The sequence below is a fragment of the Phyllobates terribilis genome, unplaced genomic scaffold (genome assembly GCF_046119375.1).
Source record: "Phyllobates terribilis strain yellow unplaced genomic scaffold, ASM4611937v1 Scaffold_1__5_contigs__length_1240528914, whole genome shotgun sequence".
In the NCBI taxonomy this organism is placed as follows: domain Eukaryota; kingdom Metazoa; phylum Chordata; class Amphibia; order Anura; family Dendrobatidae; genus Phyllobates; species Phyllobates terribilis.
In genome coordinates, this window is record NW_027362761.1 from 128,520,122 (window position 1) to 128,535,104 (window position 14,983).

The 14,983-nt window shown below is 41.3% G+C and overlaps 1 protein-coding gene across 1 annotated transcript in view; it reads right to left on the bottom strand.

The window, feature by feature from the left end:
- The window catches only part of CAAP1 (caspase activity and apoptosis inhibitor 1), a 33,922-nt gene that overhangs the window by 16,575 nt on the left and 2,364 nt on the right, over nt 1-14,983 (bottom strand). Inside the window, exons 3-5 of the mRNA XM_073667205.1 lie at nt 11,647-11,731; nt 9,867-9,945; nt 2,010-2,077 (exon numbers count right to left, since the gene is read on the bottom strand). Of these exons, the coding sequence (XP_073523306.1) occupies nt 2,010-2,077; nt 9,867-9,945; nt 11,647-11,731 (232 nt within the window). The remainder of the gene's footprint in view (nt 1-2,009; nt 2,078-9,866; nt 9,946-11,646; nt 11,732-14,983) is intronic.

Consider the following 14,983-nt stretch of genomic DNA (forward strand, 5'->3'; position numbering starts at 1 on the left):
GAGGAGAAGGAGCAGGAAACAGGAAGACATTCTGCTGTAAGATCCCCTGAAAGCACAAGTCATAATCAGACAGCCAGCAATGAGACACTTACCAACTAACCTATGGATGGGAGAGAAGTTAGAACCCTCCAAGTTACCTGACTAATAATGAGCTTTTTTCCATTATATGAACAAATCGCTGGTTAAGCTATTCTATACCATATTCCTGTGCAGGAAGCACAAGTGAATGAATTGAATAGATAATTATTTCTTTCAACTAGAACGACTTATAAAGTCAGGCTATTCACAGTAATATGACAATGGCGATAACATGATTAATGACAGAAACAGGAATGGAGTAAATACACTGCAGATTGAAGAAGCAGTGTAATATGAGGGAGCGGAGACAAAATAAGATTAATGAGATAAAAAGCTTTAGAGAATACATCATATGCCGCTGCTAAACTTTCCACATTCAATTCTGGACTCTTAACCCCTTCACAACCACATTGTTTTTTTTACAGCACCATTCACACCAAAATAGAACATCTGCAGGTGAGACGTCAGCATACACACCCAAGCTAGCCTCACGCCGTCACTCTTCAACTTTGGGTGGGAGTCCCAGCATGCTTGATAAATGGAGTTATATTTTACAGATCAGAAGCCATATTTATTCAGACATAATCATATGTTAAATCAATTGACTCTTGATTGTATGTCAGTAGAATTAACTCTATTAAGCAGTCTATATAGGCATATAGGCCATAGGAAGCTGAATAAAATGATACTTTGATATATGCGATCCAATGTCTTATTCCAGAGAAATCCACATTTTTCTTGTGTGTAAATGAGCTGTTCAGGACTATGGGCCGGACACTGATCTGCATGAGAACCTGCCTCCAGAGATTATTTTATATGAAAGAAGGAGTTACCAGTGTGATGTGTAATGGCCGCTCTCTGATCTCACTGCAGAGCTGTGTGTGATTATACCTGACACATCTGCAGGCTCCTCTCAGCTTCAGCTTCCATCTCACAGGCAGACAGGGTTACAATACAGCAGAGCTGTAAGAGCTGCGGCAAATGTGTTTGCAAAGAGACAAAGTTCAGTTCTGCTGTTCTGTGTTAAGCCCCCGTCTCACATAGCGAGATCGCTGCGGTGTCACGGTTTTGGTGACGCAACAGCGACCTCACCAGCGATGTCACTATATGTGACACTTTGCAGCGATTAGGCCCCTGCTGTGAGGTCGCTGATCGCTGCAGAATGTCCTGGACCTATTTTTGGTCGTTGCTCTTCCGCTGGTCAGCACACATCGCTGTGTGTGACCAGCGGGACCAGCGATCAGGCTGGTAACCATGATAAACAGCGGGTTACTAGGGGCACACGCACTTAGTAACCCGCTGTTTATCATGGTTAGCACTCAGCTACGGTGAGCAGTAACCTCCCGCTCACCGTAGCAGGCTCGTAACCATGATAAACAGCGGGTTACTAGGTGCGCGTGTGCCCCTAGTAACCCGCTGTTTATCATGGTTACCAGCCTGCTCCTGCTTCAGCAGGCTGGTAACCAGGAGCAGGACATCGTGGAAAGATTCTTTCCACGATGTCGCTGCTCCCCTGATCGTTGGTGAACCTGCCTGTTTGACAGCTCACCAGCGACCACATAGCGACGCAGCAACGATCCCTGAAGGTCGTATCGTTGTCGGGATCGCTGCAGCGTCGCTAAGTGTGACGGGGCCTTTAGTTACATGTCTCACACTAGTAATGCCTCCTTTCATATAAAATAAGCTCTAGAGTTAGATTCTCATGCAGATCATTGTCCGGCCCATAGCCTGGAAGAGCTCATTTACATATAAGAATAACATGGATTTCTCTGGAATAAGACATCAGATCGCAGATATCAATGTATCATGTCATTCAGCTACTTATGACCTACATGCCCATATAGATGGCTTAGGAGGGTTTGTCCTACTGACACTTTTAATCTGCTTCCCCCACAGTTTGCATTATCAGTCAATAAATTAGCTTTACTTACCCGTTTTAGCATCTGCCTCTTCAAATCCTGAATTAGCCCTCAAAGAAGATGTTTCTAAATTATCATTTCTGCAAACAAAGCAAAATTTTAATGTAAAAACAATTATGTACAAATATATTGCTGAATCATATTAAAATACAGCGTTGGGGTAATTGTGACTAATGGCATCATTTTGAGGTAATCATACTTGCATAGTAACCAATCAGGCTGCAAAATTTATAAAAATAAAGAGTTGCTATGGGTTTACTTTTCCTTCAAGCTAATATTAACAGTCTGGGCTACAAGGCGACATGTCGCGCAACAAAAATTCTCAGATAAGTCACAATGCGACTATTTTAGAGCTATGATTTTGGCGTAAAAAATGTCTAAATTGCAGATAAGTGGCACGCAAGTTACATGTGAATTGCATTGAAGCCTATGGCAAATGAGTCACATTTAACTTGCACTGAAGCCTATGGCAAATGAGTCACATTTAACTTGCACTGAAGCCTATGGCAAATGAGTCACATTTAACTTGCACTGAAGCCTATGGCAAATGAGTCACATCTAACTTGCACTGAAGCCTATGGCAAATGAGTCACATCTAACTTGCACTGAAGCCTATGGCAAATGAGTCACATTTAACTTGCACTGAAGCCTATGGCAAATGAGTCACATCTAACTTGCACTGAAGCCTATGGCAAATGAGTCACATTTAACTTGCACTGAAGCCTATGGCAAATGAGTCACATCTAACTTGCACTGAAGCCTATGGCAAATGAGTCACATTTAACTTGCACTGAAGCCTATGGCAAATGAGTCACATTTAACTTGCACTGAAGCCTATGGCAAATGAGTCACATTTAACTTGCACTGAAGCCTATGGCAAATGAGTCACATTTAACTTGCACTGAAGCCTATGGCAAATGAGTCACATTTAACTTGCATTGAAGCCTATGGCAAGTGAGTCGCAAGTGACTTGCATTGAAGCCTATGGAGTAAGTCACGTGAGATTTCCGAAGACAATCCAACAGAATTGGAAACATTTGCAACTCTGTGTCGTAGAAGTTCATAGGTTGCTACGTGACACTATAGGAAATCATTAGATGTGATTTTGCAGTGCAACAATGCGATTTCAATTTCGCCATGTAGCTTAAATCTCATTCAGGAACTTTGAGCTGCACTGAAAGGTACAATGAAGATTTTAACACCGCCACAAGCCACATTTTGTAATGGCCCTGCTTCCTAGAATGACAGTGTTGCCCTGTTTTAAGGTGAATTTTTTTAATAATTTCACATCAAGTAAAATTAATGCTAACCAGTCAGTATGAGCTGGACATCCATGCAGTATATAAAGCTGTGCTGGACATGGCTCTTTAGGTAGCTGGGGTATGTCTTCTTATTGAGCATTTTAAAAGGGATGTTAAAATGAGAACACAAATGCAAAAATTCATAAATAAAAACATAAAAAGAAAACATTTTTTTCGATGCATGATCTGCTGTATGACTATGAGCCTGTAACACTGCACACCACTTTTTAGCGGCTCCATTATGAGAACTATCATTTCTATTACAGTAAAATGGGCAATAACTTGCACAAGAAGCTATTACTTGCACACAAACTGAGATGGAATAGAGGAAACATGACCGTCTGCTCCTTAGGTCCCAGGAGTGGTACTTTGTATACACTATTCCATACTTTTAAAAAACTTGCTGTAGACATTTAGTTTATTCATAATAGGATAAATGTGGAATAGTAAAAAAAATAAGGCTTGCAGAGCCATCTACTGGCAGAGCCTTCCATGTTTCGCACGGAGTCGATGTATTCATTATTTTGAGTATATATATCTATAAATTGTTGGTTTGTTACATATAAATATAGAAAGAGATGAAATTTGAGGATTCCCTTAATGAACCTGTCTGGCAGTACGTTTTTACACATGCAAGTAGAGGTATGGCCATAGAAGTGCTTGTCCCGCAGTAAAAATATTGATACTTTGTTTGTAGAGATATGATGACCCATGAGGAAACCATATGCAAATCAGGCTGAAAGTGCATTGGGGTGTGTCCATGCACTTGGAAGAAGCCTGATTTGCATATGTTTCTAGGCTAGATTTTTCATCACCCGCACAACAGTTATCTACAAAAGGTAACATACAGTATTTATTGAGAAACAAGCAGCTTTACAGCCATATTACTACTTTTAAATGTGCGGATAGGTTCCCTTTATAAAAATAACATATTACAATGTGTAAATATATTGAAGAAGCATTACAGTATACTCTAAGTAATGTAGATCTACTTCAGGAATCTCAAACGTAATGGAAGAAGAGCAAAAGGTATCTAGCAAACTTTTTCTTTGTTTTACTTTTAGTAAACCAAGATCTATAGCTCAAAGAATGAATTATCATGTGAACAAAGTAAGAAAAAACTGCATGTCTGTTTATGTAGTATGACCAATGTCTTCTAAAATCTGGCAATAGATTAAGGAGTTGATTTTGAGTCCATCTTCAACATGAAAAGGTCCAACTAGCTTATTTAAAGGGAATCTGTCAGCAGGTTTTGCCATCTCATCTGAGAGCAGAGTAATGTAGGAAAAGAGACCCTGATTCAAGCAATGTATCACAACTCCTCACTCAGTTTTTAGATGTAGCATAGCTCAGAAAACTAACCCCACCCATACCCGTGATTAGCAGCTTTCTGTATACATTATATATTTACAGTAAGCTGCTAATCATCCAATACTTATTCATTCTCATAATACGAATATTAATTTTACATGAGTCCACCATTGGGACGAAATGGACACTTGCCCCTTTGATAGATTCCCCTTAACATAAGCCACACCTATCAGCAGGTTTTTGCTACCTCATCTGACAGCAGCATAATGTAGGGGAAAATACATCATTGGATTCAGGGGGATCACTTAGTTTACTGGGTGCAGCAGTTGTGATACAATCAGAGTTTTTAAATGTAGCAGAGCTCAGAAAGCTAACCCCACCCATGTAAACGTGGTTGGACCAGCATTCACGTGGGAAGCTAGCCCGGCAGTGATAATCTCTTGCTGATAAAATACTCATTGTATTGCAATAACAACACTTAGCCTAATAAGTGACACATCATTGAAATCAGTGTATCAGCTCCTACCACTTGCTGTCCTCAAATTACATAGCAAAAACCTGCTGACAGATTCCCTTTAACCTCATGTGTCTGGTCACCTTAACCACTTGTTGCTGGATTTCAAATTCACAATCACTACATATACTATGTGCTCCTCTTCAGCTAAATACTTCCTAGCTGTGAGCCATTCAGCCCGTGCCAAAGCATACAGGCTATAAGGAGTGGGCAAACATAGTACCATCCTCTCAACAGCTGACTAGTTTGACTCCTTTAACCCCTTAAGCCCCGGAGCATTTTCCGTTTTTGCATTTTCGTTTTTGCTCCCCTTGTTCCCAGAGCCATAGCGTTTTTATTTTTTGGTCAATATGGCCGTGTGAGGGCTTATTTTTTGCGGGACGAGTTGCACTTTTCAACGCCATTACTAGTTTTACCATATCCTGTACAGGAAAACGGGAAAAAAATTCCAAGTGCGGTAAAATTGCAAAAAAAGTGCAATACCACAGTTGTTTTTTATTTATTTTTTTACCACGTTCATTGAATGCTAAAACTGACCTGCCCTTCTTATTCTACAGGTCATTACGAGTTCATAGACACCAAACATGTATAGGTTCTTTTATATTTAAGTGGTGAAAAAAAATTCCAAAATTTGGTAAAAAAAAAAAAATAAAAAAATAGCGCCATTTTCTAAGACCCGTAGCGTCTCCATTTTTCGTGATCTGGGGCTGGTTGATGGCTTATTTTTTGCGCACCGGGCAAACGTTTTTATTGATAACATTTGGGGTAGATCCGATGTTTTGATCGCCCGTTATTGCATTTTATTGCAATTTTGCGGCGACCAAAAAACGTAATTCTGGCGTTTAGAATTTTTTTCTCGTTACGCCGTTTACCGATCGGATTAATTCTTTTTTATATTGATAGATCGGGCGATTCTGAACGCGGTGATACCAAATATGTGTATGTGGGGTTTTTTTTTTTTAGATTTTATTTTGAATGGGCCGAAAGGGGGGTGATTTAAACTTTTATTTTTTTTATATTTTTAAAAACTTTTTTTTTTTTACTCTTTGCTTGCTTCAATAGTCTCCATAGGAGACTAGAAGCAGCAACTATCCGATCGCCTCTGCTACATACAGGGGACGAGCAGATCCCCTGCATGCAGCAGAAATGGTCCTGTGCTATGAGCGCCGACCACTAGGTGGCGCTCATAGCGACAAGATCATGACAACCACAGGCGTCTGCTGCAGACCCTGGGTTGTCATGCCCACCCATCGGCGACCCGCGATCACGTGACGGGGGTCGCCGGTGGGCGGGGCTTATGACGCGCTGCCCGGAAGCGCGCGTTAAATGCTGCTATCGGAGATTGACAGCGGCATTTAACATGTTAACAGCCGCGGGTGGATCGCGATTCCACCCGCGGCTGTTGCGGGCACATGTCAGCTGTAAGAATCAGCTGACATGTGCTCCGTTCAGTGAGGGCTCAGCGCAGCAGCCCTCACTGAACGGGCAGTACGCAAATATGCGTACTAATACATCCCCGGTAATTAAGGGGTTAAACTCCTACTCTTGTATAATCCTGATGGAGGGCTGGGCAATTTTGCCAAAAAATATAATCTGCATGTCATGGAGAAAAGTAAAATGCTTACAGAGATGAGAGATCAGAGCTTGCACTCTATGCAGCTGACCCCCTCCTTTGGAATTAGGTAATCATGGATACTCCCAAAGGCTAAACAGATGTGAGGCCCTGCTTCAGGAATATGGACAGAGCTGAGTAATGAGTGGAGGACAGAGGAGCCTCTTAAATAAGAAGTTACAGGTCTGTGAGAGCCAGAAATCTTGCTTGTTTGTAATTGACCAAATACTTATTTTCCATCAAAATTTGAAAAAAAAATCTCTCCAAATCCTGTGATTTTCAGGATTTGTTTTCTCATTTTGTCTCTCATAGTTGAGGTCTACCTATGATGTCAATTACAGGCCTCTCTCATCTTTTTAAGTGGCAGAACTTGCACAATTGGTGGCTGACTAAATACTTTTTTTCCCCACTGTACATATATTCCATGTATTGGAATTCGGAGGTGTATACACCATAAGCTCACGGTTAGTTTTCCAATAACTAACCTGTTAATGCAAACAGCCTGTGGACTGCCCTAATGACTCGGAGTAATTGCATTAAACACAAGGAGAAACATTTTTAAAGGGATTGTCCACTACTGGACAACACCAGCCTAATTAATTTAGGACCCCATATAAAGTAAAAACTGTGTATGCTCACCTGCTATGGTAGTGCCATTTCAGTGATAACAGTGCTGCAGTTCCCAGAGAGTGACATTACATTGCTATGTCATGTGCCTGCTGCAGGAAATGAGCGGCCGCTGTTTGGCTGCAGCTGATCAATAGTCCGTCAAAGCAGATGTCCGCTCTGACAAAATGGTCAAGGCTGCAGCGAGCACGTGACATAACAATGTCATGTCACTCTCCAAGAACAGCGGTGCTTACATCACTGAAATGGCGCAACTGTGGAAGTTTGGTATAGACTGATTTTAGAAATTAATTAAGCTGTGGTTGATAAGTAGTGAACAACACCTTCAAAGGGAACCTGGCCCACTTAAACTTTGTTTCTACATTCTAACAAGTTCCTTTTTGTGGCTTAGTGATTGGTAAATAACTATAAAAGTAACTTTAAAACTGTCCTCACACTATGTAATTTAGTGGGTGATTAGTCTGGCGGTGGTGGGGTTGATTTCCTCGGACTAAACGTCCCTCTCATCATGTAAACATGCCCCTGTGGGTGTAAGTGACATGATTTGCAAGAATGTCGTCACCAACGTTTACTTTCAAATATCGCGTGGCATACTGCCTCCCTGGAAATGTGCAGCGAAGTCGGGGGTGGGGGTCACTGCACGCTAAGCTTGAGGGGGGGTCACTGCGCGCTCCCAGGGAACAGAATGTCACACAAGATTTGCAAAGAGCTGGCAAAGACATTGGTCGACACAGGTGTGCGAGACGAGAACAAGCCCTTCATATTTTGAGGGGATTAGGGCATTTAAGAAGGGGTTGTCCAAGTAATGGATAACTCCTTAAACAAAATGACTTAAGGTGATCTGTCATCAGTAGAGTTTTTGTTCTTATTTTAGTCCTGCTACTTTCAAGTATTCAACTTTTTTCTTGATTTTTTAAAGAAGTTGCCATATGGGCCTTTTTATTTAGTGCTAATTGTTAAGCTCTTTACCAAGAGGACGTTGCTCACAGGGTAATAATGTAGAGTAGACACACCTATAGACACCCCCCAGAGAATCTTGTAAGCACTGTTGCCTTTGTAATGATCAGAACAATTTGTGATCTATACAAGAACAAGTAATCACAAAATGCAGTTTTTAAATGAAGGTCTTTGTTATTATGGGAACAATAAATCCAAACCTACAGGGCCCTGTGTCAAAAAGTGATTGCCCCTAAACCTAATAACTGGTGGGGCCACCCTTAGCAGCAACACCTGCAATCAAGCATTTGCGATAACTGGCAATGAGTCTTTTACAACACTCTGGAGGAATTTTGGCCCACTCTTCTTTGCAAAATTGTTGTAATTCAGAAGCATTGGAGGGTTTCCAAACATTAACCGCCTTTTTAAGGTCACAGCACAGCATCTCAATCGGACTAAGGTCAGGACTTTGATGAGGCTACTCCAAAGTCTTAATTTTGTTTTTCTTAAGCCATTCAGAGGTGGACTTGCTGGTGTGTTTTGGATCATTGTCCTGCTGCATAACCCAAGTGCGCTTTAGTTAATGTCATGAACAGATGGCCGGACCTTCTCCTTCAGGATTTTTTGTAGACAGCAGAATTCATGGTTTCCTTTACCACTGCAAGTCTTCCAAGTCCTGAAGCAGCAAAACAGCCCCAGACCATCACACTACCACCACCATATTTTACTGTTGGTATGATGCTCCTTTAATGAAATGCTGTGTTACTTCTACGCCAGATGTAATGGGACATTCTCCTTCCAAAAAGTTTAAATTTTGTCTCGTCAGTCCACAGAGTATTGTCCCAAAAGTCTTGACTGTGAGCGGGAAGAGGCGCGCATAGAGTGCGCGCTCACAAACTGTCATGTGGCCACTGACGCTCAGCGGCATAGTATATGAAGCTGGGATGTACACCCAGATTGAGTGCGCATGCTCGGAAAGCTGAGCATCATTGCGCAAGCGCGAGATCTCCTGGGATATTACGGTGACGTAGGGAGCAGTGATTGGAAGGAATGCTAATACAATGGGCAGAGAGAATTTCAAAACTCAGTTGATTTACCGTGACTGAAAAGTTAGAGCTGCCCACCCCTATAACTGAATCCGGAGGTATGTGTGGCGCTCAAAGTGTAAAAAGTGATTTGTGTGCTAAATACTGGGATATTTTGCTTGAGACAAACATGTTAGTGATGCATTGTGCATCATTAACAAGACACTGGGGGCAGTTTAATAGCCATAAAGGACGTGATGGGTTCCCTTTAATTTAAAAACTGCATTTTGTGGTTACTTGTGTTATCTTTGTCTAATATTTACATTTGTTTTGTGATCTGAAACATTTATGTGTGACTAACATGCAAAAGAATAAGAAATCAGGAAGGGGGCAAACACTTCTTCACACCACTCTATAATAGACTTGAGTTTCATGGGATGTCCGTCATTTTGATGGGAAAAAAATGACCGTGACATTATGCGGATGTGAACAGCCTCACATATTGTTATAGATACTCTCAAAATACGTCCAGAAACTACTTACTGACTGGAGAGTCCCGCTTTGGATTTTGCTATAGGTCCTTCATTTTCTTCTTCTGTGTTAGAATCTACCCCATGATCTCCTGGCCAAAGTAGTGGAAGAAATGAGAGATTGGGAGAATTTATTTCACGCCTGATCGTTAATCGTTACGTAACTATTGCTGCCGGCCATCGAATTTGTGCTCGGAGCTATGAAAATGGCATATACTATAAACCAATGTTTCTCAACGTCCAGAAGTGCCTGCCCCCCAAAGGCCACGATAATACACAGTGCTCAGAAAGACTGACAATACTACACTAATACATTATTATATACATTTCTTAGACCACATGAGACAAGTGTACTAGCAAAAAAAATCCAAGTGTGAATTGGTATTGAAAAAAAAGAATTCAGAGTTCAGCTAATGTGTGAGAGAGCTCCTGAGCCCAATCTTTCACCATTCAATAGAGAAGTGGACACTGAGGAGCTGTTAATCAGGCTAAGTGGCTGGATACTAGTTTTCACTACGGACTATACAGCCATTTTCACATGAATCTTCAAAGTATATACATCAGCCTCAACAGGTCTAAAGTTTATTAATGCATGCAGTGTGTGTTGTGAAATCTGGTGACCGATACTCTTTAAAGGGCATTGCTCAGCAGGTTTTTTGCTATGTAATCTGACAGCAGCATGGGGTAGGGGGAAGAAACCCTGATTCCAGCGATGTATCACTTAGTTTACTGTGTGCAGCAGTTGTGATACAGTCACAGTTTTCCCTGCTGCAGATACAGCAGAGCTCAGTTGTTGATCCCTGTATAACCCCTCCATGTACTGTACATTGTATAGTGACAGAGAGCTGCTAATCAGTGCTGGGGGTGGGGCTGGACTAGGATTTACTAGACCAGTTGTCCTATGGTGATAAAACACTGATTGTATTAAAGGAAATCACAGTCCAGTAAGTGATACATAGCTGTAATTAGAGTCTTTGCTCCTACATTATGGTGCTTTCAGATTACATAGCAAAAACCTGCTGACAGATTCCCTTTAAAAAGGTGCACCTTCTTAAATCTGCTCCATTTAGACTTGCAATTGATTTTCTTAAAGCCTGCTATGGACAACCAGACCTTTGAACCAGTAATATGTGCCTTATTTTTAAAGTTTCCTCTTATAGGGTACAAGACCGCTCAGTTAACCTTGATTTTAATGGGATTGAGATACCAGGCCTGTAATATCAGGCACATCCACTACTAATAATACACAGTTATGCCTAATAAACAATGAAGGTGAAGTAATAATTACTGAAGCACCTCAGCCCCTTCAGTCGGAGGAGTGCTAAAATTTGGACCTCCATTAATCAATTAATTATAATTGATGGCTTATAGAAAGAATAGCTCATCAGTTTTGTAGTCCTGAATAACACCAGAGTTGCTGGTAAAACTTTTAGAGAGGGACAATAGTTTATCATTTATGAAACAACTTGGCATTTGGGGCCTCTTTAAATGAAAGTTTCTACATATTTCAGGTGTAATTTCTGGGACTCGGATGCTGCTTTGATCAGGCGGTGGGTTTCTTATAGTCATTGTTCCCTTGGGGTTTGGTGAGCTATTTTCAGGGTGCACATGTAATTGGTGCCTTATGCCCTTAGGGATCCTAACCCTCATTTAGCGGAGAAGACAAGGAACAATTAAGCAGCATGTACTGATTTTAACGAGAAGGAGCAGTCTCAAAAGTAGGCAGCGGGCATCATGGGAAATGGCTATATAAACTAGCAGTACAAAAACAATACATAATGTGCTTGCCTTACCCTGAAGGATCCTTAACAAACTGTCATCAGTTTCCATTTCCACCTGCTCACGACAAAGTTGTTTGATCTCATCCAGAGATAAGTCCTATAATATAAATTACAAAGGAAATACATTTTGCAAATGTAAAATATACCGGCAGCACAAAGTCTAATAATTTATTGTATGACACATTTTAAAGTAAGTGTTCTTTAACACACACATTATCTAATATATATAGATGATATGCCTTATAGTGTCTTGTGTCTGTTTGTAACCTAAATACTGCCACCAAGTGGCTTAATGGCCACATGACATGCATTTACATACGGTGGCCAATAGAGGGGGATGCACATGCTGCAGATTTGTCACGTTTCTTTCTGTGTAGATCGGTCATAAAACCTGAAGGGTTTCCTGACGCCAGCAAAATGAATGAGAATCCTGTAGTCTCATGCACACATTGCTTATTTTTGACTTGCAGATTTCACCCATACTAATGCGTGTAAAATAAACGCATGTATTTTACGCTGCGTTTTTCCTGCAAAAATTTGCAGAAATGGTGCAAAAATCTCTGCACCAAATTCTTAACATGTGCACATACCCTAAGGCTACGCGCCCAGGAGCAGGAATAGCAGAGTTTAGGACGCAGTGTATATTCGCTGTGTCCAAAGTGCTGCGTTCTAATCACCCAGTTAAATTCGCATGTGTTCACTGAACCATGTGGATTTACTGCATTTAATGAATGGGTATGGGGGAAACTACGCAGTGGAGACTAGTGTCTCCACTACAGAAATTAACATGTTGTGGCTTGGATACCCACACCGCGGGTGAGTTTACACAGCATTAAATAGAAGCGCAGTGGGAATGGGATTTCAATAAATCCCATCCACTGTGCTTGTAATGTAGAACGCAGCGAAAATACGCTGAGTCCAAAACGCTATTATTTCTGATCGTACGCACGTAGCCCAATTGTCTATACTGTACATGAATATGTAATAAAAGAGGGTGTGCACTACTTCTAGTTGTTTAAAAAATGGGCCTAAACTGGTCTTAACAGAACAAAAAACACAAAGCGGAAGCCGACTGGTTACAACGCAAACCTAACGCTTCCTGCCGGACAGGGCTGTGGAGTCGGAATTGTGGAGTCGGAGCCCATTTTGGTGGAGTCGGTATAAAATGTACCGACTCAAGCTCCTAAAATCTATAATAAATTGGGTACAGTAGTTCAATGCAGTTTGTGGGGAATATTTTTTCATAAGAATTTGGGAAAGTTATGAAATGCTCTATAAATGTCCTATTCCTGATCTAAAGGTCTAGACTTTTAGCCGAGATGAATCTGTACTACAGTAAATTTATCACTTAAACATGAGCCATGTATGAGGGAGTCGTGGAGTCGGTGTCATGGAAACTGAGGAGTCGGAGGTATGGCTTACCGACTCCACAGCCCTGCTGCCGGATACTAAATGCCAGAGATTGTTCCAAACGCCCTTTATACAGGGCAATTGTTGCCCACATGTCAGGTCTCCATCACTGCCTGCATAAACATGGCAAGCGATCGAAAGAATGTTATGCAGACATAAAAATGATCAGTGGACTGCAGCGCAAGGCCTCATGTAAACAGGGGGTGTGCTGCTGACAATCATGCAGACTGCATGGGAATGTATGATGGCACAGACCCCTCATGATCATTCCATGAAAATGGAAACAAATGCATATTAGCCAGTTATATTGTAATTGCCAGTTGTTAGAGTCATTTTATCTGCCCGCTTAGGGATTCACCTATTCCTTTAAACATCTATATACTTATAATATTCCTGTTTTTCATTAGAATTATACTATGAGACAGTTTATTAGAAAAAAAAAACATTAAAAAGTGGTTGATCCCTACTTTTAGGCCACGGCCCCACTATCAGTATTCGGTCAGTATTTTTTCTCAGGAGTGGGAGCCAAAACCAGGTGAGGAACAATCAGAGAAAAGGTATAATAGAAACTAGTCACCAATTCTGCATTTATCACCCACTCCTGGCTGTGGCTCCCACTCCTGAGAAAAAATACTGACCAAATACTGATAGTGGGGCCGTGGCCTTTCACTGATGAACTATCCTTAGGGTAGGTCATCAATATCAGATTGGTGTGAGTGCCAGGTGTCGCAACTCCACCAATCAGTTTTTCCTGTTGCCAGTGGTGGTCGGATGTGATCGGTTGCGGAGCGCATCAGTACAGCTCCATCAACTGAATAGGTGCAACAGCCAGGTACTGCACATTGGCCCCTATTGGATCTGAATGAGAGTGGATATGCAGCACCCTGCTGTGGCCACTATAGTTGATTGAGTTGGGCTGATCCACTCCAAAAATGATCACATCCGGACACTTTTGGCAGCAAAAACAGCTTATTGGTGGTGATCTTGTATTTATTACCCCCACCAATCAGATATTGATGACATGCAAGCCATCCAAATATCCAAGGCACCGGGTCAAAAAGTTTTATAGACGCCAGTGTACACGCAGGAAAAACAATAACAACGTTTTGGCCATGCAGGACCTTTATCAAAAAAGAGCACTTTTTTTTTGGCTTGATAAAGGCCCTGCGTGGCCAAAACATTATTGCTTTTTCTGTGTGTACACTGGCGTCAATAAAACTTTTTGATGATATTCATGTCAATATAAAAGTAGTGGACAATGCATTTAAGTAAAATAACCAAAACTACACCGATAATGTAATTTTTTTTATAAGAGAACTATTAGACCTATTGTTGTCAAGGAGAACAGTTCCAATAATCCTGTATTTTAAGAAACAATTTACAATACGAAAAAAAAGAGAGACCAAAGACCTAGATTTGGCCTTAAAAAAGATTATCCGAGACCAGCATCGATGTTTTACACTCCTCCCCCAAAAAATAAATAAAATAAAGTAAAAAGCATCCCACTCCCACAACGTGCTAAGGAAGATCAGACCTTTTTTTCAGAACAAACTGGATTGGTAATTAACACATCCCTTTCCTTTTGCATGCGGCTTGTAGACATTGCTGTCCTTCTATTGCAGGGCGTCTCTGTTGTATCAGCTTCATGCTAAGACTACCTTTCCCATCATGGTCAGACATATCAGAACATACCCCACTCTGAAGGAAGGTACAGTGAGGACCACACCTAAACTGGCTGGAAACATGGAGTACTTTAAAAGGAGCTGTGCAGCAAACTGTCGCCATGCTTTGCAATGTGCCGAACCTTAACAGCGTGTAATTTACGCACTGTTAGAGTTTGCTGGTTCGAACGGACATGACGTGACCGCAGTTATCCTATATGCACACTCGTGGTCATGTGCCACCTGACTTCTCATCCACTTGAGTGAAGATGGAAAGC